The sequence below is a fragment of the Ursus americanus genome, chromosome 33, assembly GCF_024610735.1.
Source record: "Ursus americanus isolate L20-20 chromosome 33, mUrsAme1.1.p, whole genome shotgun sequence".
Classification (NCBI taxonomy): Eukaryota; Metazoa; Chordata; class Mammalia; order Carnivora; family Ursidae; genus Ursus; species Ursus americanus.
In genome coordinates, this window is record NC_142159.1 from 9,691,406 (window position 1) to 9,717,332 (window position 25,927).

The 25,927-nt window shown below is 44.2% G+C and overlaps 1 protein-coding gene across 6 annotated transcripts in view; it reads left to right on the forward strand.

The window, feature by feature from the left end:
• The window catches only part of TAF12 (TATA-box binding protein associated factor 12), a 52,272-nt gene extending 32,024 nt beyond the window's left edge, over nt 1-20,248 (forward strand). For 2 of the 6 annotated variants that reach the window (XM_045782016.2, XM_045782015.2), the window contains exons 2-6: nt 3,591-3,842; nt 5,587-5,664; nt 12,404-12,518; nt 18,229-18,317; nt 19,773-20,248. In XM_045782016.2, the coding sequence (XP_045637972.1) occupies nt 3,675-3,842; nt 5,587-5,664; nt 12,404-12,518; nt 18,229-18,317; nt 19,773-19,808 (486 nt within the window). In that variant the 5' untranslated portion in view covers nt 3,591-3,674 and the 3' untranslated portion in view covers nt 19,809-20,248. Of the gene's footprint in view, nt 1-1,982; nt 2,099-2,770; nt 2,856-3,590; nt 3,843-5,586; nt 5,665-12,403; nt 12,519-18,228; nt 18,318-19,772 lie in introns of those variants that run through there. The other 4 variants (XM_045782014.2, XM_045782013.2, XM_087858365.1 and 1 more) reach the window with 4 other exon arrangements.
• Nucleotides 20,249-25,927: the final 5,679 nt, after the last annotated feature.

Here is a 25,927-nt window from a genome sequence, read left to right on the forward strand (position 1 = left end):
ATTCAGATCATAGTTTTTCCACTTTGTCTTCATGTCTTTTTAGGCTCTTCTGTGACAGTACATGCATAGGGTTTTTGAGAAACTGCAAACCGTTTTACAGAGTGGTTATCCTGTTTCCATTCCTACTGGCAGTGCACCAGTGATCCAGTTTCTCTGCATCCTTGTCAGCATTTGGTTCTATCACTGTTTTTTATTTTAGTCATAGGTGTGTGGTTTTATCTCACTGCAGGTTTGGTTTGCCTTTCTTTAATGACTAATGATGTCGAACATCTTTTTGTGGGCTTCATTTGCCGTCTGTATATCCTCTTTGGTGAAATGTATAGTTGTGTCTTCTCTCCATTTTGTGATTGAATTACTTAAAAAAAGCTGTTGAGTTTTGAGAGTTCTTTATTCATTCTAGATACTAGTCTTTTGTTGGATATGTAGTTTGTAAATATTTTCTCCTACTCTGTAGCTTGTCTTTTCATCGTTTCAACATGGGGCTTTCACAGAAGAAATTTTTTTAATTCGATGAGGGCCAATTTATCAGTATTTCCTTTTACTGATTGTGCCTTTGGTGTCAAGTCTAAGAACTCTGCCTAGTAGAGCCCAAAGATTTTCTGTTTTTTCTAAAAGTTTTATAGTTGTACGTTTTACATTAAAGTCTGTGGTCCATTTTGAGTTATTTTTTGTCCAAAGTGAGAGGTTTAGATTTCAGAGTATTTTTAAAAATCTTCTATATTGTAGTATATTATTTGATATTTAAGGTTTAAATATTTGGTCCATATGAAATAGAGAAGTGTAGGGTTCCTGGGTAGCTCAGTCAGTTAAGCATCTGCCTTCGGCTCAGGTCATGATCCTGGGGTTCTGAGATCAAGCCTCGTTGTTGGGCTCCCTGCTCAGTGGAGAGCCTGCTTCTCCTTCTCCCTCTTCCATTCCTGCTTGTGCTCTCTGAGTCTCTCTCTCTGTCAAATACATAAATAAAATCTTTTTAAAAAATGAAATAGAGGAGTGTACGAAGGGAGGGAATATATACCCCTCTCATTCCAGGTGGATCAAATATTTAAACTTTACACATGAAACCAGATATTTTCCAGATATACTCATATACCATCATTTATTCAATGATCTATCTTTTACCTATTGATAAGTGCTATGAACATTAGCATATAGGTTTGCATGGGAGCACAAGTTTTCATTTTTCTGGGATAATTGCCTGAGAGTGCGATCCTTTACTTACTTGGGGGGGGCAGGAGATTTGATTTGTTGTCCTTAATTGTGATATAATTTATATACAGTAAAATGCACAGATCTTAAATATTCAGTGTGATGAATTTGACATCGTATAAACCCATGTAATCATCACCCATACAAATACGGTGTTTTAAATCCAACCAAATAAAGTAACAGTCTAGGAAACTAAGGGGAGTATCAGTATGGTAATGAGTGTCTGGTTATCATTTGTTTTGTTTTTTTTGTTTTGTTTTAATGGAAGAAGTAGTTCGCTTTCCCCGAATTACTGAAAATGGAGAAGTATTGTTTGCTTCTTAACAAAACAGTACAGTAAAGTGCAGTCTAGTTTCTGATGGAGAAACTTTTGGTTTTTCTAACAATGTATGGATTCCCCTTATTTCATTAATAGCCATTGGAGCTATTCCTTAAGGTTAATTCCTAATTTGATAAGTGATTATTCATATTTGGTGCTGTGTAGATAGGCTATATTTTTGTCTACAAAAAGGTCTTATTATAGAATTTCCCATTATATGGAAATCTCTGTTACAAAAAAAGTCTTATTTTGAGCAATAACCCGTACTATTCAGGAAACCCCTTGAAGGTTGTGGGAATGTTATTTGAAAGGTATACTGTTCAGTGTGGTGAACATACTGATAATCTTTAATAAGGCTCTTTCATAACTTGCTGTGGGGGCATAGTTTGGTTTTATAACATTACAGAACTATTACCGTGTTAACGATCTTTCCCTATCCTGATTCTTCCGTTGGTAGCATTTGCGGGTAAGGGAAGAGGAGGCATGTGGTTAAAAAACAAACACGTGATCCTGATGCTCTGCTATCCCCTCAGCTGACTCTTGGCCAACAAGTTTCTCTTGGTCACTTAACCAGTACGTAGTTAGTTGCTTTTATTTATTTATTTTTAAATATTTTATTTATGTGAGAGAGAGCGAGAGAGCACACAAGCTGGGGGGAGGGCAGAGGACGATGGGGATTTGCCACTGAGCGGGGAGCCCGACCCAGGGCTCGATCCCAGGACCCTGGATCATGTCCTGAGCTGAAGGCAGACGCTCAACCAACTGAGCCACCCAGGCGCCCCTTTAGTTGCTTTTATTAAGGGCAAACCAGGAAAGGTCAGTTCTCATATTAGAAAGTTAGACAATTTGTTGGGGAGGAACGCAGCAATAGGGGGCAAGAGTTGACAGGTGCAGATACTCGTTTAGGTTGCTAAGCTTCACCAAGTTCTGAAAACCTGCAGGTCGTTTCACAGTTTTGGCCAATGAAGTTTTCATATGCTGCTAGCTTATCCCTAACAATAGAACATCGTTTTATTGGAAGAGAATCTATATTACTATTATCATCATTAATTAATTTTAAAAGTTGTGTATGAAAGAGATGGCAATGCTTTCCTCAGTGCCCAGGACAAATAAGGAGACAAGAATAAGGATGTGTTTCTCCACGTCCGGTTTGCTTGGGTCCTGGTCAGTGAAGATATGCCAGGCCACGCAACTAAAATGGTGCTGGGGCAAGAGTGGTGTTTGATGCCAATTGTTCATTTACAGGTAGCTTTTGAAAATGGCTGCCTCTCATTTCACCGGGCTCACAGCCGTTGCTGATGTAATTAAAGATCTAGACACTCAGATAGCTGTAAGTAAGCTCATGGAGGCCACTGTTGGCAAAACCTGGTAAATGTGCTTCTGATCTTGATGACACCAAAGCTGCTGTCCACAGAGTCTACCTCATGGCTTTAAAATTTAGGACTCTTGGCTACTCCAGGCTAGGGACTCTGCATGTACTTCAGATTGCTAACACTCAGAGAGTGTCATCAAGTTGCTCTTGATGACAAAGAACAGCTCAATTTTAACAGTTGCTAAAAATTGTGTTTATTAGATATAGACCTGACATAGATTTAAGCATGTTTTGAAGTGCCAAAATGAACTAATCTGTTTTCTTCAGTTTTGTGACTGGGTTTTAAGTATGTGATTGTGCCATGATTTATTTGAATTTGACATTATTTGCTGTTCGAAAATAATGCATGTAGTACTTAACCAAGTATTCTGTTTTTACAAAGTCTTCAACAATGTCTTACTCATCCTAGTTTATTTTTGTACGTAAGATTTCTCATTTCATTTACTTTCTTCCTTATTTAATTTTGTGGACTATTCCATTTAGCTTTTGGAGAAGAGATGGTTTCTAAATAGGAGGTGAGAGCAATGAACATTTTTCATTCCCTCCATTTTTAATGTGCAGGTATCAAACGGTCACTATTCCAGATATCCTGAAGAGCCTTCAAGTCTGACAGACCTTATACAATTTTACTTTCAAACCTTATCCTTTATTGTAGGTGTTTCTGGGTCTAGTTCTCTTGTTTTCCTTCTACAGTTGATTGGCCTTGGTCCTCACAGCTCCAAAAAGAAACAGGATCTTGATAAGCTCTATGAGCTGAAGTCCAAAGCTCGGCAGATTATGAACCAGTTTGGCCCCTCAGCCCTAATCAACCTCTCCAATTTCTCATCCATAAAACCGGAACCAGCCAGCACCCCTCCACAAGGCTCCATGGCCAATAGCACTACAGTGGTAAAGATACCGGGCACTCCTGGGACAGGAGGGCGTCTCAGCCCTGAAAACAATCAGGTATCATCTCTTACTTTTTGCTCTCCCTCGGCATCTCTTACCTGTTATTTGAACCAGTAATGCTTTGAGAGATGTCTATCTCAGATGCTTCCTCTTCCTCTCAGCTGGAAAAGTCTTTTCCCTCCTTTGGACTTGTAAAGTTCTTTGTTAAATTATCGTGTACATTTATCAATGTTTACTCTGTGGTGTTTATGTGTGTGTATGTATACGTACATACATTCATACACACACACTAACACATGTTGCCTATGACAGGTTTATACATATGTATATATAAGTATACATATGCTATATAATTGTTAAATACAATAGTTAAATAAAATAATAAAATAACTAATGTATTAATTATTCATTATTTCGGTAATAAAAACATTATTGCCTCTGGTCTTTTCTCCTTCTAGTTCATCCAGCTGCTCCATTATTAACTTTCTGGACTGATTCTAAAGTCTGCCCTCCCCATGGCCTCTCTCCCCCACTTTCTGCCCATGATTCTGATTCTACCCTCCAAAGCCACAAGAAATAAGAAATAAGTATAATCTCTTGTCTTGGGCCTTGTAGGCTGGATAGAATAGGAGAGAGAGACATTTCAAGGGAATGGGGGGAGGGACTAGCAAAGGCAAATGGGGAAAGTTGGGCAGATAGTCAGGAAGCCAACCTGTATTGAATGTGGAGTCTGTTGGAGAAGAACAGGAGGTAAAATTATATAGGCAGGATTATGGCAGAATATACTGGGCATATACTAGTCAGTCTCCTTTGAAACTCTTAGTCATTAGACAATCTTTGCAAATATTTAATAGAGGAGTAAGTAACATAATAAAAGTCATATGTCTTAGGAGGATTAACTTGGCAGTAAGTGGACAAGAAAGGTAGGAAAGGGTGTGGACTGAGAGGAAAACCAGTTCCCACTTTTGCAGTAAATCAAGACATGGAATGAAGACTTGCCGTAAGTGGTAATGGTAGAATGGATAGATCTGACACATAATTAACAAGTATTTATTTTAAAAATTCGTTTCTTCTTTATTTCCAAGATTATACATGCTTATCACAGAAACTTTAGAAATACAGAAGAATAAAGAGCCCATAATTCTACCACCACCCCATAATAACTATAGTTAGCATTTTAATGTATGTCTTGATTATTGTTTAATGGCATGTGTATGTGACATGACATTTCCTTTATGAAAGAGGAATCACAGTTGTACACACTTATACAAATATTATACAGAAATGAACACATGTTCCCTGCTGTCAGGGAGCTTTCAGCCTATTAAGTCAGAAACAGGCAAGTTTATAAATATATGCAGTGACAGAAGGGTGCATGGGGTACAGTGGAGGCCAAAGGAAGAAGTGGTTCCTTTTACCTGGGTGGGCTAGGAAAAGCAGAAAGAAGCCACCATGCACTGAGCAGATAGGAAGAAGGGTTGAAGAACATGTCCAAAGGCAACAGAGGCACAGTATAAGTTATGGTGGTCAGAAAATTGCAAATTAATGTGGAGGGAAGGTAAGGCACAGTGAGCACAAGAGGCAGAAGTAAACTGACAGATGTTGGCTTCTCTTCCACACTGCTCTTGCAGCCTTTCCCGAGGCCACTTGTCTTGAGAGTGTAGTCTTGGAGCTGCCTACCAGGTAGGCCAGAAAGTAGAAACTAAACCCAACAAATTGACAGCATTTCTTCATTATAGGGTAATGAGGTGTTCTGTTTCCTTAATACTTGGCTGAAAAATCTTCTCCCAATTAACTTTAGGTATTGACCAAGAAGAAATTACAAGACTTAGTAAGAGAAGTGGACCCTAATGAGCAATTGGATGAAGATGTGGAGGAGGTAAGATGGGGTTGGGCACCCCAGAGTCTGTGTCCCTGAGAGCTAACGCAGAATCGCTATTAAGAGCACAGACTTCAGGGGCGCCTGGGTGGCGCAGTCGTTAAGCATCTGCCTTCGGCTTAGGGCGTGATCCCGGCGTTCTGTGATCGAGCCGCACATCAGGCTCCTCTGCTGGAAGCCTGCTTCTTCCTCTCCCACTCCCCCTGCTTGTGTTCCCTTTCTCGCTGGCTGTTTCTATCTCTGTCAAATAAATAAAAAATCTTTGAAAAAAAAAAAAGCACAGACTTCAGAGGCAGACAGATCTGAATTTGGATCTTGGCTCTGCCACTTACTAACTTCGTAGCTGTGGACACATCACTGAAGCTTTTTGAGACTCAGCTTCCTCTTGTGTTGGTAGGGTGTGGTATTATTTGACGGCAGCGTTATTGTGAGGGTCCCGTGGAATAACTTCTACAAATCACCTAGGAGAATGCCTAGCACCTTATACCTAGCAGCTGCCGCTACTTTTGCTTGGTGAAAAGGGCTTAGTTTGCTGCTCGTAGGCAGTCACTTTCTACAATTTTAGTTGTTTCTGTAATATTCCTCCATATTTCTAAGTAATACACTTAAACAGTTATTCTTTGGCTTCTGTCTGTTGACTTCCTATAGATGACAGTTTTGTTAAGCCACTCACACATGTCCATCCATGCTTTCCTTTCCCTCATTTTTCTAATATAGTTTTTTTATATATATATTTTTTAAGGATTTATTTATTTATTTATTTGTCAGAAAGAGAGAGAAAACACAAGCAGGTCGAGGGAGAAGCAGGCTCCCCACTGAGCAAGGAGCCCGATGTGGGACTCGATCCCAGGACCCTGGGATCACGACCTGAGCCGAAGGCAGATGCTCAACTGATTGAGCCATTTAGGCGTCCCTCCCATATAGTTTTGTCACAACTTTTAGATAACTGAGAAATCAGTATTGACATTATTCTGATCAAGTACATATTGTTCACCTCTGAACCAAGTCCTGTTTTGTACTACCTATTAAAGTTGATAATTGACTCTCTTTGTTTTAAAGTTTTAATTTTTTGAGTAATCTCTGTACCCAACGTGGGACTTGAACTTACAACCCTGAGATCGAGAGTCACACTGTCTTCTGACTGAGCTAGCCAGGTGCCCTTATAATTGACTTATTTTTATTTAGTTTTCTTTCTGCCTTTTTTATTCTGGTTCTGCTATCAGCTCTGGTGTATACCTATCAACATTGTTTTCCAAATGGAAAAATAATCTACAGATTTGGGTCCTCCCCTCCCCGACTCAGATTTCGCTCTCAGAAACCTCCATCCTTTAAAGAGGGCACGTGATGTGATGAGCACTGGGTGTTATACACAGCTGATGAATCATTGAACACTATATCTGAAACTAATGATGTACTATATGTTGGCTAATTGAATTTAAATAATAATAATAAAGAACACTCTGTCTTCTTCTGGTCTGATTGATTTTAGGCCACTTGAACAGACCCCTCCTGGGTCTTCCTTTTGCTCTTTTTTTTTCCTCTTTGGCTCTCTTGTTTCCTAGATCCCACATCCTCTTCCTATTTACTCCCTTTTTTTGTTAGAGCACATTTTGTTGTTGTTGTTACTGCCTACAAAAGAATAGATGAGAAGCAAATGTTTGAAAGTATCTTAACCTCACACTTAATTTTTAGTTTGCATGGGTTTAGAATTAGATTATGAAAGTAATTTTTTCCTTTCCTTTGTAAAGGCATTGCTCCATGTCTCTGAAAAACCTATTAAGAAATCTTATGCTGGGTGCCTGGCTGGCTCAGTCCATAGAGCATGCGACTCTTTTTTTTTTTTTTTTTTTTTTTTTTTTAAAGATTTTATTTATTTATTTGACAGAGAGACAGCCAGTGAGAGACGGAACACAAGCAGGGGGAGTGGGAGAGGAAGAAGCAGGCTCCCAGCGGAGGAGCCCGATGTGGGACTCGATCCTGGAACGCCAGGATCACGCCCTGAGCCGAAGGCAGCCGCCTAACGACTGCGCTACCCAGGCGCCCCAGCATGCGACTCTTGATCTCAGGGTCATGAGTTCAAACCCCACGTTCAGCATGGAGCCTGCTTAAAAAAAGAAAGAAATCTCATGCTATTCTGATCCCAGTTTTTTTAGAGTCTTTCTTTTTTTTTTATTCTGAATTTTCATATGAGCCTTAATATATATCTTTTTTCATTTGTTGTGCTGGGTTCGGCACTTACTTTTATATTGGGGACTTGAGTGCCTTTTGTATATTTTGTATATTTTGGGATTTGGAGTTTCTTATTATTGTCTGCTTGCCTTTGCTGAGGAATATATAATGACAGGGAAAAGAAAAACAGATTACAGGGGCACCTGGGTGGCTCAGTTTTTAAGCATCTGCCTTCGGCTCAGGGCGTGATCCTGGAGTCCTGGAATCGAGCCCCACATCAGGCTCCTCTGCTGGGAGCCTGCTTCTTCCTCTCCCACTCCCCTTGCCTGTGTTCCCTCTCTTGCTGGCTGTCTCTCTGTAAAAAGAAAAAAAAAACCAGATTACAAAAATAGTATAACTTCATTTTTATTTTTTTAACCAGAGGAAAAATATTTGCTCTCTTTGTGGGGGGGAGGTGTGTTTGAGGCAGCAGTTTTATTGAGATATAATTCAATATACCATAAAATTCATTCATTTGAAATGTACAGTTCAGTGGTGGTTAGTCTCGTCACAGAATTGTGCAACTTTCAACACAGTCTTTTTTTTTTAACATATAACGTATTATTAGTTTCAGAGGTAGAGTTCAGTGATTCATCAGTTGCATATAACACCCAGAGCTCATTACATCTCGTGCCCTCGTTAATGCCCATCACCCAGTTACTCCAGTCCCCCAACCACCTCCCCTCCAGCAACCCTCAGTTTGTTTCCTATAGTTAAGAGTCTCTTATGGTTTAACACAGTCATTTTTAGAACATTTTCCTCACCCCTGAAAGAAGCCCATACCTATTAGCAGTCACTCCCATTTTTTCCCAACCCCCACAGTCCTTAAAGCAACTAACTACTAATTTACATTCTGGCCTCTTCTGGACATTTCAGATAGATGGAGTCATATGATATGTGATGTTTGTGACTGCTTTCTTTCACTTAGTATAATGTTTTTAAAGTTCATATTGTAAGGGGTATGAGTATCTCATTTATTTTTATGGCGGAATACTCTTCCATTGTACGGACATACTGTATTTTGTTTAACCATTCATCAGTTGATGGGTTGCATCCACTTTTTGGTTATTATGAATAATGTTGCATGAACATTCACATGCAACTTTTATTTGTATTTTCTTTATTTTTTTAAATTTGTGTATAAATTTTTATGTGGAAATATGTTTTCATCTTTCTTGGTGTGATATACTTCGGGGTGGAATTTGGAGTCATGTGGTAACTATGTTTTTCCTTTGAGGAACTGCCTGTTTTTCAATGCTGCATCCTTTTACATTCCTCCCAGCAGCATGTGAGATTTCCATTCTCTTATATTAGTTTTTTGATAATTTCTTCTCTGTTTTTGCTCTTTCATTTTTTTTTTAAGATTTATTTATTTGAGAGAGAGCATGCATGATGGGGGGAAGGAGCACAGGGCGAGAATAGCCAAGCAGACTCCCGCTGAGCACAGAGCTGGACTCGGGGCTCGATGATGAGATCAGGACCTGAGCTGAATCCAAGAGTTGTACGCTTAACCAACTGAGCCACCCAGATGCCCCATCTCCTTCATTTTGTAATGACCATTGGTTGAATAGTGAATCTTCTGTACTGATCCTTTTAGGTTTTTTTTGTCTTTGCTCTCCTATTTTTCATTTCCTTGAAATTCTTTTTTTGTTGTTAAGATTTTCTTTATTTGTCAGAGAGAGAGCACAAGCAGGGAGAGTGGCAGGCAGAGGGAGAAGCAGACTCCCCGCTGAGCAAGGAGCCTGACGGGACTTGATCCCAGGACCCTGGGATCATGATCTGAGCTGAAGACAGATGTTTAGCTGACTGAGCCAGCCAGGTGCCCCTAATTGGTCCTTTTTATCCCCAAGCCACTCTGTTCTTATTTTATGGTTATAATGTCTTTTCTTACCTTTCTCTCTGAGGAATTACATTTTTGACATTTTCTTTTCCTTGCATTATCTTAATGTCTTCTGGGTCCCTTTTTTCTGCTTCGGTTTGTTTATTTTCTTTTTAGTGTTGGAGATTTTCTTCACATGTTTGGTGTTCTTGACTATTTGCTCTTAAAGACTGAGCCACTAAAAAACTGATTTGAAGCAAAACTTAGTGACTGATGGGCTTTGCATTCAGTAATGTACTGGCAAATGTTTAGCAACCAACTCTGTAGAGAAAAACACCTAATTTTTAACATTTCCTAATTTTTATGATGTAAATATTCCCAATATGCCCTATTTTAAGCTATCAACATTTTACTGAATTCAAGATTGTGAAGAAATGCATATAATTAATTGGCTTTTGTGAGCTCCACTCAGCCAGTTTTAGTAAACCACTGGCTTCACTTCAGAATAATTTGTCCACAAGTCAGCCTTCTTATAGGGGGATTCTCTACATGTCAGCATCTGTAAGTCTTTTCTCTGGAGTTGTTTAGCATCTCCAGAGAAAAATCCTCCAGGCTCCTATCTGGAGGGTTTATCTCTAGCTTCTGACATTCTAGGAGAAAAGCAAGAGAGTGAGGCTGTGTCTGTACTTTTCCTCTGTTGTGTCGGTGTATTTTAATCCAGAGCCATGCCTTTTTAGTTCTCTCTCCTTTTCAGTTCTCTCTCTCTCTTTTTTAATATTTTATTTATTTATTTGAGAGAGAGAATGAGCAGTGGGGAGGGGCAAAGGTATAGGGAGAGAGAGAAACAGACTCCCTGCTGAGTAGGAAGCCTGATGCGGGACTTGATCCCAAGACCTGGAGACCATGACCTGAGCGGAAGGCAGATGCTTAACTACTGAGCCACTCAGGGGCCCCAGCCTATTCAGTTCTCTACGGAATAAACCTACTGTGTTCTGGGTCAGGTTATGTGTGAGGAGAAGTCACTTGGCTGCTTTTGGAGTATGGGGGCGTGGGGACTAGTCTGTATATAGACATTTAATAATTTCTCAGTTTTTAGTTCCATGCCTTGGCCCAATCTTCTGTGATAAACGGCACTTCCAGAACCTGGATCTTTTAGGGATAGCAGGGGGGAAATCAGGTCAATTCTCATTGGTGTCCGCTCGGTGAGCCCCTGTGTTGTACCTTCCATCTGCTAGGTCAGATCCCACTTTTCCTCTGTTATCTCTTTGGCAAAAATTTACTTTAAAAATTTATTGGAGGAATGCCTGGGTGACTCAGTCGGTTAGACATCTGCCTTCGGTTCGGGTCATGATTCCAGGGTCCTGGGATTAAGTCCTGCATCAGGTGCCTGGCTCAGCAGGGGAGCCTGCTTCTCCCTCTGCCTGCAGCTCCCTCTGTTTGTGCTCTGTCTCTCCTGCTCTCTCTGTCTCTCAAATAAATAAATAAATAAAATCTTTTTAAAAAGTTTATTGAATTCTCTTACCTATTAAGTTTTTCTCTCCTGTTTTTATTGTCTTTATGGATTTATATGTCTTTTTTTCCTTTACTATTATTTTAGTGCATTTAGGGAAGGAGAGGAGGTCATTTTTGGAATTGATCTGCCATGTTTAATCAGAAATCTCTCCATTAGGGGCTGCTTGGCTGGCTCAGTTGGTAGAGCGTGCAACTCTTGGTCTTGGGGTAGTGAATTCAAGCCCCATGTTGGGCATAAACCTTACTTTTTCTTTCTTTTTAAGATTTTATTCATTTATTTGAGAGAGAATGTGTGAGAGAGAGCATAAGCAGGGGGGAGGGACAGAGGAGAGGGAGAAGCAGGCCAGGACCCTGGGATCACAACCTGAGCCAGAGGCAGACGCCCAACCAACTGAGCCACCCAGGTGCCCCTAGAGCTTACTTTAAAAAAAAAAGAAAGAAAGAAATCTCTCCATTAGATGGTATCCATTTGGTTTCATAGGAAAGATGACAGTTCAATAATAGTCTAGCCAAATAAGTAATGTCTATCCATGGTTGTAATTTTATTTTATTTTTGGTCAGCAGAGGAAGCCATGGGGAATGTATTGACTGATGAAAATTCCAGTGTTTTTCACGTAGATTTTTAGCTTCAGAATTCTGACTTTACTCTTCACGTAGTCCAGGATAATTGATAACGAAGTGGAGAGAACACAGGTTTTGGACATGGAACCTTGAAGTCAAATCCTGGTGCCACTGCTAGCAGTCGCAAGGCCATGAGTCAGCACCCTTCTGTATAGAAGGAGAATAAAATCCATGCCCCACTTTTTTCACAGGATTAGTATAAGGACTCGGTGAGATTAATGGAAATAAAAATGCTTTAGGAGACTGTGAATGAGGAAGTATAATGATTCACTTTTGTTTTCCCACCTAATTCTGAAGAAAATATGAGCGTGAGGGATCAGGCTGGTTGATCCCTCTAGGCAGAAAGTATAGAGAGTAACGTCCTCAGAAACGTGTGGGTTGCACTCAACCTGCCTAATGAGTTGTTGTGTTTCTGGTGTTGTCCTCACTCCTCGTCCTCACCTTAGCCCAAATGCTGGTTCCAGGCCTCCTAATAGAAAGCCTAACTAAATATGTGATTCCAGCAGACACAGTTGTCCCAGCAACAGGAGCCTGCTCTGCCAATGTCATGGTTACTCTTCCCCCTTTTGTCTTCCCCAGATGCTGCTGCAGATTGCTGATGATTTTATCGAGAGTGTGGTGACAGCAGCCTGCCAGCTTGCTCGGCATCGCAAGTCCAGCACCCTGGAGGTGAAGGATGTCCAACTGCATCTCGGTATGTCGTCCGTTTCTCCCTGAGGCATCTACACTATCGCTCCTTCAGGACCACCGGGAACATGTAGTCAGAGAAACCTTCATGTCAGGATTAGACTTTTGGGCTCTGGGATAGATGAATTCATTCAACAGTAGCATCACCTAGAGAAGGGAAATCCATTCGTGGTCAGGAGAATGAGCCCAGGCATTGGATCACCTTGTCCTTCCTACTTACTTTCTTTTAGAGCCTGTTTCCTCATTTGTAAAGTGGAGATCATAATATCCTTACAGAGTGATCATGGGCATTACGGGTTATATTTGTCAGGTAACCAGCTCGGGGTCTGGCACAAAGTAAGAGTTTTGTAAATGTAGCTATTATGTCTCTACCATTTAAATAATGGTGTTTCTCTTCCAGTTTTTAGCCTATTTATCCATTCCCTCCCCAAATTGTAATCATAAAGTACATATAATTTGGTATTCCGTTTTTCTACTTAACAGACACTAAATTCAAGCTAGGGTTCTTCTGAGAGATACTTGTCTAACATCAATAACCACCATCACTTGAGAAATGAATAAGCCCCCCCTGCATTGGTTACAGTGTGCTCAAAAGAAAGTGAACAATTTTGCGAGTACAGAGATAATCAGGCCAACTGAATGAGGCAGAAGATATTAAGGGATTCAGTATAGATCAGCCCATGAGTGATTACTGAAAGGCTTCCTTCCCGATGACAGGAAGATATGGCTTGGGAGGTACTGGTAGTCTTGGTGGAGTAAGTAACACACTTCTGGTTAACGTTGCTAGTATTAATAACAGAGGACAGATATTCCAATTATCTATTATTAGGTAACAAACTTAAAATGATAACAGTGGCTTAAAACAATAACAATCATTGATTTTGTTCATATGTCTGGGGGTTCACTGGGCTTACCTAGGCAGTTTTGCTGAGGGTCTCTTCATGTGATTAAAGTCCGGTGGTAGCTGGGGCTGAGATTGTTTTGAAGAAAGATGTGTTAGTCTCCTAGGGCTGCTGTAACAAAGTGCCACAAACCAGGGAGCTTAAAACAACAAAATTTATTCTCTCACATTTCTGGAAGCCAAAAATCTACAGTCAGGGTATCAGGAGGGCCACGATCCCTCCAGTGCTTCTATGAAGAATCCTAGAATCCTTCCTTGCCTTTTCCTAGCTGCTGCTGGTGGCTAGCAGTCCTTGGCGTTCTCTGCATATAGTTGCATCACTCCGTGTATGCCTCAGTCTTCACGTGGCCTTCTCCCCTGTGTGTGTCCCTCTCTCTCTCTTCTCCTCTTGTAGGATGCTAGTCATACAGGATTAAGGGCCCACCCTACTCCTGTACAACCTCATCTTAATTAATCGTATCTGCAATAACCCTATTTCCAGTATATTCTGAGGTATTGGAGGTAGGACTTAAACATGTCTTTTTGTGAGGGACACAGTTTGACCCATGACAGAGTTTCATCATGTCCAAGTCTGATACTGGGGCTAGAAAGTCTCAGAAAGCTGGGATTCCAGGGGCACCTGAGTTACACAGTTAGTTAAGTGTCCAGCTCTGGCTCAGGTTGTGATCTCATGGTTGTGAGATCAAGCCCCGAGTCAGACGCAGCAAGGAGTCTGCTTGAGATTCTTTCTCCCTCTCCCTCTGCCCCTCCTGCTCATGCTCTCCCTCTTTCTCTCTCTCAAATAAATCGTAAAAAAAAAATAAATAAACAAACAGACAAAAAACCTGGGCCTCCACAGGTCTCCCTCTCTCTGCAGTCTCTCGACACGGTCTCATCCTGTGCAGTCCCAGGATAGTTGGACTTCTTACATGGTAGCTGAAGGCTCCCAGGATGCGTGTCGCATTACTACCTGGCAGAAACTGCGTGGCCTTTACTAACCCAGTGTCTAAAGTCACACAGCATCACTCCTACTGAATTCTATTCTTTTTTCCCCCTAAAGATAGATAGGTAGGTAGGTAGGTAGGTAGGTAGGTAGGTAGGTAGGTAGATGATAGATAGATAGATAGATAGATAGATAGATAGATAGATAGATAGATAGATAGATAGATAGATAGATGGATAGATGGATGGATGGATGGATGGATGGATGGATAGATAGATAGATAGATAGATAGATAGATAGATAGATAGATAGATAGATAGATAGATTTCTTGTGTGGAGGGGAGAGCACACAAGCAGGGGGAGAGTACGAGGGAGAAGGAGGAGAGAAGCAGACTCTCCACTGAGCTTGGAGCCTGACAACACAGGGCTCCATCTCATGACCCTGAAATCATGACCTAAGCCGAAATCAGGAGTCAGGCGCTTTACCAACTGATCCACCCAGGCGCACCCTGAATTCTGTTCTTTGAGGCTATCACAAAGATCTGGCCAGGGTCAAGGGGAGGGAACATAGGCTCCACTTCTTGATGGGAGGCATGGAAGGGAATTTGCAGACATGTTTTAAAACCATCACAAAGCAAATGGATAGAGACAGAAAGTAGAATGGTGGTGACAAGGGGCTGCAGGACGGGAAATGAGGACTTATTTAATATGTACAGAGTTTCAGTTTGAGATGATGAAAATGTTTTGGAGATGGATAGTAGTAATGGGTGCACAACAGTGTGAATATGCTGAATGCCACCGAACTATATACTTAAAAATGGTTAATAAATGGTAAATTTTATGTATATTTTGCCGCAAAACCCCCCCACACAACAGATTATATTACTCTGAGAGTTTAGCATTTCTATTTTTAAAATATTTCATATTTTAATTATTGAAACTAAAATTGGAATACTAATTTATTCATTAAGGGTGAGAAGTAATTATCACAGCGACAAGAATGCTCGCAAGTCTGCATGGCCAGAACAGCCTGTGTAGGAGGCCTAATGGAGGCTGAATCATAATCAGAAGATTGCTTAGGGGGCATGGGATCAGAGCGTGGGGAATGAGGGAACCTGGTATTGAATGGCGCCAGACCACCTAGGTCTGCTGCACACCACCACCCGTAACAAAGATAGCCTTGTCGATGGGGCTGTAAACTGTGGACACCACCTCTCTCCTGACAGACTGGGATGGGGACAGCCAGGTTTGCTTCTGACCCGATTTCCTATACTTGCGTAATTAACTAACCACCCCTTCTGGTGGACAGAGTCTTGAGAAATGTAGAAGTTCAATGACATAATGTACATGGAATGCTTTGTACAATGCTGCTTTATGCCACACATTTTTACTATACCTTTTAGTCACTAAATCGTTGTTGCTATTACATTAATATTATATGAAATATAAATGCATGCACATTTAGGGACACCTGGGTGGCTCAGTTGGTTAAGCGTTTGCCTTCGGCTCAGGCCATGATCCCGGGGTCCTGGGATCGAGCCCTCAGGGAGCCTGCTTCTCCCCCTCCTGCTGCTCCTCTCCCAGCTCGTGCTCTCTCTCAAATAAATAAATAAAATCTTTTAAAAAATGCATATTTAAATATTTTGCTACCCATACTTAACATGTGTGCATTCTTGCCCGGTAGCTACATTTTTTTTTTTTTTTAAGATTTAAAAAAAAATTTTTTTTAAGATTTATTTAATTTTTTTAAAGATTTTATTTATTTATTTTGGAGAGAGAATGAGCAGGGAGAAGGAAAGGGAGAGAATCTCAAGCAGACCCTACACTGAGTGAAGAGCCGGATGTGGGCTTGATCCCTTGACGCTGAAACCAAGAGTAAGATGCCTAACTGACTGAACCGCCCAGGCACCTTGGATTTATTTATTTATTAGAGAGAGAGAGAGAACCAAAGGGAAGGACAGAGGGAGAGGGAGAGAAAGTCTTAAGCCCACTTCTCGCTAAGTGCAGAGCCCAACACAGGACTGAATCCCACAACCTCAAGATCATGACCTGAGCTGAAACCAAGAGTCAGTTGCTCAACTGACTGCAGCACCCAGGTGCCCCCAATATTTTATTTTATTTATTTGTTTGTTTTTTTTTTAAAGATTTTATTTATTTATTTATTTATTTGACAGAGATAGAGACAACCAGCGAGAGAGGGAACACAAGCAGGGGGAGTGGGAGAGGAAGAAGCAGGCTCATAGCGGAGGAGCCTGATGTGGGGCTCGATCCCATAACGCCGGGATCACGCCCTGAGCCGAAGGCAGACACTTAACCGCTGTGCCACCCAGGCACCCCTGTTTGTTTGTTTTTAAGATTTTTATTTATTTTTCAGAGAGAGAAGCACAAGCAAGGGGGGGTAGCGGCAGGCAGAGGAAGAAGCAGGCTCCCTGCGAAACAAGGAGCCCGATCCCAGGACCCTGGGATCATGACCTGAGCCGAAGGCAGACGCCTAACTGACTGAGCCACGCAGGCGTCCCAAGATTTTATTTATGTAATCTCTGCACCCGATGTGGGGCTGGAACTCACAACCCCAAGATCAAAAGTCGCACACTCCACCACCTGAGTCAGCCAGGTGCCCCACTACTCTCTTTCTTTAAAGAGACTTTGCAGATCCGTATCCTGATCCACTTCGTGTGGATTGTAGAGTTTAATTCCCAAAGAAGAATCTCAGTGTCACTTTCAAGTACTGACAACAGATATTACTAGCAGAAGGCCTCAGCATTTTTATTTTCAAAGAAATATTGGAAGAGAACTATATATACAATTCTTCTGGAACCAAACATGAATCATTCATTCACCCAATAGTTACTGTATGTTAGACACAAAGTGTAACTATAAAACCACTAATATTCAATTTGATTTAAGTAAGTGCTGTGCCTAGGGCAAACCAGATTTGTAAAACAAATGTTTTCAGTGCTTTAGGGGAGTATGATAAAGTATGTAACTCCTTCTGAGTAGATTTATTCCCTAGAAATCTTGTGTAAGTATAATTTTTTATACTGGGTTTACTTAAAGTGCAACACACTTTCATTTGTGGGTTTGGGGGTCCGTGTAGTTATGCCAATTACTGACATAGTCGAATAAACAGAATCTCTGCCCTGTTGGAACTCCTGGCGACACTCTTACAGGGCTGATCGTATCCATTGGCACCGGGACACAGGACACAGGTATATCCATATCTCTGTGTGTTTATCCCAGGCTCTGGGATTGCATCATGCCCTGGAATGCTCGCAACACCCTATGAGCTGCTTATTACAGTTGTTACTACCGTGGAAAAGATGAAGAAACAGACCCAATGTCATCCAGCGCCACAGTGACGCAGCAGAGCTGGGACTCTGCTCTTAACTCCTGAATACTGGGAGTGCCTTTCTGCCCCTCCTCTTCCTTTGGGTTTGAGAGGGGTGACTGTGAACATAGGAGTAAGACAACCGAGGGGGCACCTGGCTCGCTCAGTCCATGGAGCGTGCGACTCTTGATCTCAGCGTCATGAGTTCGAGCCCCACACTGGGCATGGAGCCTACCTAATAAAAAGAAAGAAAGACAGACAACTGAAGAAACAAAGGAGTTTCCTCTTCTGTGGAGCTGCATGGAAACCTTAGGGCTCCATGCTCACAGCCTGGACTCAGTTACTCCTTAGTCTTTGCGAGAAGATCAAATGGTGTCACTTAAAACCTTGGAGGCACCGCATGGGATTCCCCATTTGTATTCCATAGAACCCCTCTGCAGAGCTGCTGTTAATTACTACAGTTGATCGCTCAGATTAGTCCTCCCTGACCCTTTTCTGAGGGTCACACTGCACCCTGATGCTGCCTTCCCTGCCCCCTGATCTCTGTGCTGGCCTCTTCCTTACAGAACGCCAGTGGAACATGTGGATCCCAGGATTTGGCTCTGAAGAAATCCGACCCTACAAAAAGGCTTGCACCACAGAAGCCCACAAACAGGTGAGGAGCCGTCAGAACCCCAGGGCAGCCACAGCCCATCCCTATCCCTTGAGCTGTGTCTCTGAGGGAGCGCACACAGCTACGGTCCCTGCACTTGTCACTTCTTCTACACAGGAAGCTCCGCTCCCTGGACCAAAGATCAGAGAGGGCAAGAGGCAACAGGGCTCCATGGGAGAACAGTCAGTTACTTCTGTGGTACTCTGCTTTCCCACATGGCGTCTCAGTTTTTTCTCTCAACCCTGAGGGGTGTCACGTAAAGCTGTTGATTGTAGGTTCTTCTAATATGGACAATACTCAGCCCCTCCACATCTCCCTAGTGGGAGCGCTGTGCATCGTGGCTGGTTGGAGCATGGTGTGTGGCCCTCGGACGAGAGGTCAGTTTAAAGAAAGGAGAGCTAGGCCGTACTTGTGCTGGAGGGTAGCACCCAGGCTGCTGGGGCAGGCATTCTGGCCTCTGTCCCAGCTTGCCCTTTGTGCTCTGTCCCTCTGACTGCAGACCTGAGGGGTCAGTACGAGAACCTAACTCTGCTTCTGCTGTGCTACGAGTTGCCCCTGTCATCAGTCAGTCTAACAGCAATGATGGCTTCCTTTTGACAAAGTCTAAATTTAACTGGCTCCTCTGATTTGAAAAGTGAGCTTTTTGCAAGCTTGATGGACACACTTGGGTGGTTCTGGCTGAGTGTCCCATAACCTGGGATCTCTGGAGTGTATATGTTTACAGCCCTCAGAGAGGAAGTCCTACAGGGAAACCACCAATAGCCTGAATCAAAAGACCACAGTATTCTTCAGAAGGGAGTCCCTCCAGACAATGGATGGTCGTTTTGGCTCTGTTTCCAAATTATCCACTTTTCCTCTCTCTCTCTCTCTCAGCAAGTATCATAATATTAGGACAATCTCTTGGGCAAAAAAGTAAGCAAAGCAAATGAGTAATTTGGCCAGTGGCTGGTAATAGTAAAATTTGAAACCCATGACCTGAATGTTTCCCTGCTGGGTCGTGGTGGAAATTGTTAGTGTCCGTTTCCTTTCATTGTAGGTCATCAAGTGTGAAATATCAGCTTCCTTTTTATATGGCCACAGGGTTGGAACAGCCCTCTTCCCTATTTTCTTCATCCTCAGAGAGATTAGGCTGGGGGAGCCTGGAAAATACACACTTTGATGGCCTGTCCCTTAAGTCCCCTAAAGGCAAGAGCTGTAGTCTTCTGTTTTTAACTTTTTGCCATCCTGCTAACCTCCAGCAGTTTGGGTCTTCTGGTCAATGAAGTGGATCCACTGGCCTATCTAAACATCTGTGCGGGCCCTGAAGACTTCTCTTAGGCTCAGAGGAGACGGCTGAGCTGCCCTGTGCGTGTAGGTTCCCGAGGGCTCCGGCTTGTGGTATAGACCGTGCCCCACATGGGCAACTGGGAAAGTTCCTGATTATAAGCCGTGTAATTGGTTATTTCACTCTCCTTTCAGAGAATGGCATTGATCCGGAAAACAACCAAGAAATAACACACGGAAAGGTCAGGGAATGGACAACAATGTATTTGGAGATACTTGAGCTGAGACCTCAGCCATCTCATCCTTGGATTTTTTTTTTAATGCTTTACAGAGAAGCATATATTTTTTATTAACAGTGCAGCAATATCTATAATGACTGAGAAGATCTGCCAAAAGAATAAAGCCTCCTACCCCAACTTCCAGTCCCTTTTCCCTGCCGTCTCAAAGAAGAACAATGTATCTTCCAGAGAAGATTTTATTTGTGGTTTATTATATAAGTGATTGAATATGGGACAAAACATTATGGTTTTGTTTGGTGAGACAGTATTAGCAGGATTTGTAGAGGTTTTTGTCCTTCTCCCTTCCCCTTTTCCCTGTACTTTGTAATGTCAGTGTTTATATGAATATGACTTTCATTTGCTTTTCCAGAATAAAGAAGTTATTAATCGAAAGACACAGGGTACATGGCTTACAGCCTTTGACAGGCCAGAGGGAGTTAAGAGGACAAGCAAGGCTGGATGTAGTTCTCTGTCAGCAGGTGGCAGCACCATTATTCATTTCTGTGAGGAGGAAAAAACCAGGAATTTTTCTATTATTTTACTCCAAGGAAGGCCATACCATCAGTAGGAGTTCGAGTCCAGTTTCTCTGCCATAAGAATGGGGCAGAGTGACTTTCTGTCATGAACCCAAACTGAAGAGGCATCCTGGTTTTGGCAAAGCCTTTTTTGACTTGCTCTTCTGGAACTCCTGGAGTTCATCCTTGGCCCTAAGAAAGGATGGCAGTAACCTGCGGAAAGGCCCATCTGCACAGGTGCCTTGTCTGTTATTAGTTGTTGATATCCCTGATCCCGGTATTTTCACCATCATGCAGAGGAACCAGGCCCCTAAGACCTCAGGGTCATGACCTTCAGTGGCCCCAGACATCATCCCGTCCTGAGCCCAAAATAGCCCTTGTGGATCGTGAGGGTTCCTTGGGCTTCAGAGGGCATGGCTATTCCTTCCAGGGGTCACCAGCATGGGCACATCCCCCTTGCCCTGCTTTTCACTCCCTCCCACTCGGAATTTGAGCCCAGAACCCCTCTTTTCAAGCCTCGTAGAGCTCTTGAGGCTGTGCTGATATTTCTGTTGCTCTTGGCCAAGGTCTCAACACAGTGAGCACCCAGAGAGGCAGCCAGCTTCTCCCCTTCCTCCAGCATCGCCTGTTGCCAGGCACCAGGTCTCTCTTATGGCTACCACCAGGAAGAGGATGTTGAAGGGTTTCACTTTTTCCAGAACTTCCCAATGCCGCTGGGTGACACTCTCAAAGGATGTTCTGTTGGTGATACCAAACAGCAAAAGGCCTCCTGCCGCGTTCTGATAGTAGGAGCGAGTCACTCACCTTGACAGCCAAGAAGGAATCCAGAATTAGTTTTGAATCCTCCATGGAGGACAGAAAGGGACAAAGGAATCGGGCAGTTTCATGGAAAGAGCTGGGGGAGAGTCCAAAGTTCTCAATTCTTGATCCGCTGTGTGACAGGTAAGTGGCTTCATCTATGTTGAGTCTTGTCCCACCTGTATGTGGAAGGACTGTTCATTCAGCTAGTATTATTTAAGTATTAGATCATTCAGCAGGCTGGGCTGGGCTTGGGCCGGGGCGGGGCAGTGGGCTACACTGAGGAATAAAAACACAGGGAGCAGTCCCGTGATAAGGTGGGTGTCACACTGCTCTGTGCCTGGGGCGCCCGGTGGCTCAGTCAGTTAAGCCTCTGACTCTTGATTTCAGCTGAGGTTGTGATCTCGGGGTCCTGGGATTGGCCCTGTATGGGGCTCTGCACTCAGTGTGAAGTCAGCTTGAGATGTTCTTTCCCCCTGCCCGTCCCCCTGCTTGCACATGCTCTCTCGCTCTCTCTCTGTCTCTGGAATAAATGGATACATCTTTAAAACACAAACAAACCAACCTGCCTCTGTGCCTAGGGCTGCAAAGGAGAGAGAGGTTTGCAGGGTAGGGGAAGGGGTCTGAACAGCTGAGTTGAATGACTCAGGGGCAGGAGTGGAGATCTCTGAGGGAGAGAGAATCAGCTCAGGGGAAGGGGTGGAGATCTCTGAGGAAGAGAGAACTGCGTGGAAGCCAGCCCGAGGCAGTGCAGTGAGGTGCGTCAGCCCAGGTTCTGCAGGGCCTCAGAGGCCCCAGCAAGAGTGGGCTTTACCCAAAAGGTAACAAGAGCCACTGAAGGATTTTAATCAGATTTGCATGGGGGAAAAGGTCACTCTGGCCAGGCAGTGGTACAAATAGCCAGGAGGGGAAGGGAGAGGACAGTGGAAGCAGAGCCATTAGAAGGCCGTCGCCTACTTGAGCACGTGGTGGTGAAGTGCAGGGCAGGGGTGAATCTGAAAGATGGTTGCGTGGCGCGCTCACAGCTTCGGCCACTGTGTGTAGCGGGGCGGGACTGGGGCATCACCAAGTGATCCGTAAGGCTTCATGTGACTTGGTGCACCCAGCCCTGGTGCAGCTCGGCCCCATCCTGGGCACGAGGCCCTCTTCCTCCTTGGCTGAGTAACCACGCCCACGCGACTGATTCCTGGAGCCTGGCCCGTGCGGAGGATCGGGCAGCAGGGCCGATGGATGCGTGTGCTCCAGTGTCCTTGCAGAGGGTCCCTGGAGAGTGCTTCCGGGGGGCCACCCCGAGCTGTGCTAAGCATCTCCTGTGGATAAGCGCTTTGTGTTTTCCCAGCAAGTCTGAAGAAGGAAGAACGTGACTGGTGTGTGTCACGTGCTTGAATTGTAGTATCTTTTCTAATCCCAGGTTCCCAGGAGGAAACTGAGACTTAAAGAGTTTAAGGAACTTACTCAAGGTCACACAGCTTGTGTTGGTGCCGAGGCTTCAGCCAAGTCCATCCGACTCTGGAGCCTGCACTCCTAACTCTGCCCTCACTGTCTCCCTAAGTCCTGGGGAGACAAGATGGGGGTGACCAAGAACAGCATATGCAAAGGCGCAGAGGTGTACAGAAGTCAGTGTGGCTCAAGAACAAGGTGTAGCAGTGGGAGAGGATGGCCAGAGACGAACAGGATGTGAGCTCAGGAGGTGGACAGCTCGCAGGCATCGTGGCGAGGTCCAGCGCCCGGGCTTCAGAGGCTGGTGTGTGTGTGTATGTGTGTGTGTGTGTCTGTCTTGCAGGAGTGGGACGGCTGGTCTTGGGCTTCCCATCCCTCTTTAGCCTGACCAATACCTTTTTTTTTCTTTTTTTAAAGATTTATTTATTTATTTTACAGAGAGAGAGAGAAAGCAAGAGCAGAGGGAGAGGGAGAGGGAGAGAGGAACTCAAGCAGACTGTCTGAGCTCAGAGCCCAATATGGGGCTTGATCTCACAACCCTGAGATCATGACCTGGGCTGAAATCAAGAGTCAGACACTAAACCAACTGAGCCATGCAGGTGCCCCTGAGTAATACCTTTCTTAACCATTGGACATTTTAGGGCTAATAGAAAGACTCCATCTGGTTAGAGGATTCTGGTGCTAAAAACAGGCATATAAACAAAAAGTTTGAAAACCGTGCAGGTGCTAGGGACCAGTGGAGTTTTAGGTGGAGGACTGATGGGATTGTGTTTACATGTTAAAAGCCTTGTTCTGGCTGCCAGCTTGGAGAATGGAGTTGGAAACAGGTGGGAGGGGACCAGCCAAGAAGTTGCTGTAGTTAATTCGGACTGAAAGTAAAGGAATATGGCATGTGAGGTTTTCCCGAGAAAGTATTAGCCAAAAGATAGAGGTAGAGGGTGGTCGCAACAAACCGGGTGAGTTTTGAGGACACAGAAGGAGCCACCTGGGACCAGAAAGCCATCCTGAAAAGTCCCCTGTGCCTACATGAGGGGAAGCAGGGAGGAGGAGGCCAGACGTGGACTGAAGCCTTACAGTTACCTGTAGTTAGAAAAGGCCCCAGCATCAGCCAGTGAGCCCCATATCTTACGGGTAAGAACATCAAAGTCTGGAGAGGTCATTCTGATGCTTCTGAGGTCCCTGGGCAGGCCGGGACTCAGACCTGTGTTCTTGGTCCATCGTCCACACTTCTCCTGGGAGCCCTGGCCTTGAAGCACTACAGTCCAGTGGGACAAAATGATGAGAGACAACAGAGCCTGAAATCTCCAGGTGCCCTGAAGGCTCGGAGAAGGAATTGATACATTCGGTTGGGCCAAGCCTTGAAGGACGAACAGAGTTTTGACAGAGAGGAAGGACATTCCAGACAAGGGACCGACACATGAAAGACCCAAAGGGAGCTTGTTAGCAGAAGGAACTTAACACTTACTGGGCACTTAACACATGGCATCCTATTTAATCCTCCCACAAAGCTGTGGGGTAGGAATTGTTCTCATTTTACCATGAAGACCGAGGCTCAGAGGTAGAGGACAGGGACTGGGCTCCCACCCAGACATCTTCAGTTCCAGGCTGTGTGTGGAGGGCAGAATGGGTCTTCCCTCTTCACCCACTAAGTTTCAGTGGCTCCCAGAATGGGCAGGGTCTTCAGAAAGGCTCCCATGGTGGTAGACTGGCTCCGTGCCTTCAAAAGGGCAAAAGGCTGGATCCAGGCCTCGAAGCCTGCCCTTGTCAAAGCTGCTGTGGCTGGAGGGTTTAGCCAGGGTGCTGCTTTGGAGAGGGAGTTTTGCTTGCTCAGAAGAGTCTAGGGATAGACCTGAAGGGACTAGTCTGGAACTTCACTCGTAGTACAGAAGCAGAACCCAGTTCACATCTCCAGAGGCAGGTCACGATCCTTAAGAACTTTGTTAGAGTCTGGAATCCTTGGTATTTCCCCACAGTGTTTACTTTGGTAGTGTCTGTTCCATTATGGTGATGAATAAAACCCCCTCAGTGGAAGAAGGGGACTTCCATTTTGTGAATTCCTACTGTGTGACCAGCACAGTCTTTGATTTCTCATCTCATCCTTTCTAAAACCCTGTGATTAGGTATTACTATCCTCGTTTTCCAGAGGAGTCCACTGAGGCTTAAGATGAAGTGAGTTCCCCAGGGTCCCACAGTTACACATAGTGGAGCCAGAAGTCAAACCTAGGCTTGACTGCAAAGCCCACCGTAATTTAGGCAGCTGGGATGATGCTGTGGTTAAGAAGAAGTGATACTTATCTGAGTGTCGCAAGCCAGTCCGCTCACCCGGGAGAGGGGAGAGGGCTGGGGCCATCCAGGGGAAGGAAAACAGCACGTGCAAAGCCCAGGGCTGCAGGTGGGTCGGAATTTGTCAGGGAAAAGGAGGGGGAAAGGCAGCACGCACCACCTCTGGAAGGGCCAGGACTGTGGGGAGACAATTTGAATTCTAGGAGGGGAGCACTGTGGATGCTGAATCAACAGGGGACACCCTACAGGCCTCAAGAGGGGCAGCACAGTCTCCACTCGAGACCACGGGGCCTGGGCCCTGAACTGTGACAGCAATGGTACTCCATGGGGTGGGGGCTGAGCTGGCAGGTGGGCCTGCCCCCTCCACTGCTCTTCTCTGCTTTTCCTCTAGCCAGTGGGCTGGGCAGGGCTGCTTCCTACTGCTGCCGGAATCCTACCCATCAAAGGCACTTGCAGTCTCCAGAGGGTTTGCTACACTACGAGGGGCTTGTAAGGGTGGGACCAGAGCCCCGAGGCACAAGGTAGGACCTTCCGGGCCTGGCCCGAGGTGGTGGATGAGGCCTGGGTTCACCAGCTGAGCCACATCAGTTTCCCATCCTGGACTTTAGGTCCCTGTCTGTGAAATGAATAAGCTCAGCCCCACCTCGTAAGATTGCTTCGAGTTAATAATAAGCCATAGAAAGAGCCTACAATGCATGAGCTCACGTGTGTGGTAGGAATTCACATAATACCTCATTTAATCCTCACAACAACCCTGTGAGACAGAAACTACTGTTCTCCCCATTTTACAGATGGGGAAACTGAGGCTGAGGAGCATTAGAGATGTATGACTGCAGCCTGCTGAACAGTCCTCAAGGGAGGCAGCTGGGGACAGTGGGTAACATCTTCTTCTTGGAGATGGACCCAGCCTTGGGTGGGCCTGGGCTGGTTCTCCAGTGCCCAGCCAGGATTTGGACAGAGGAGAAGGTCAGTTTTTTCTTCCTGTCTTCAGGGATTTGGGGAGGTTTTGAACTCCTGACAGCAACCCACCTCCACC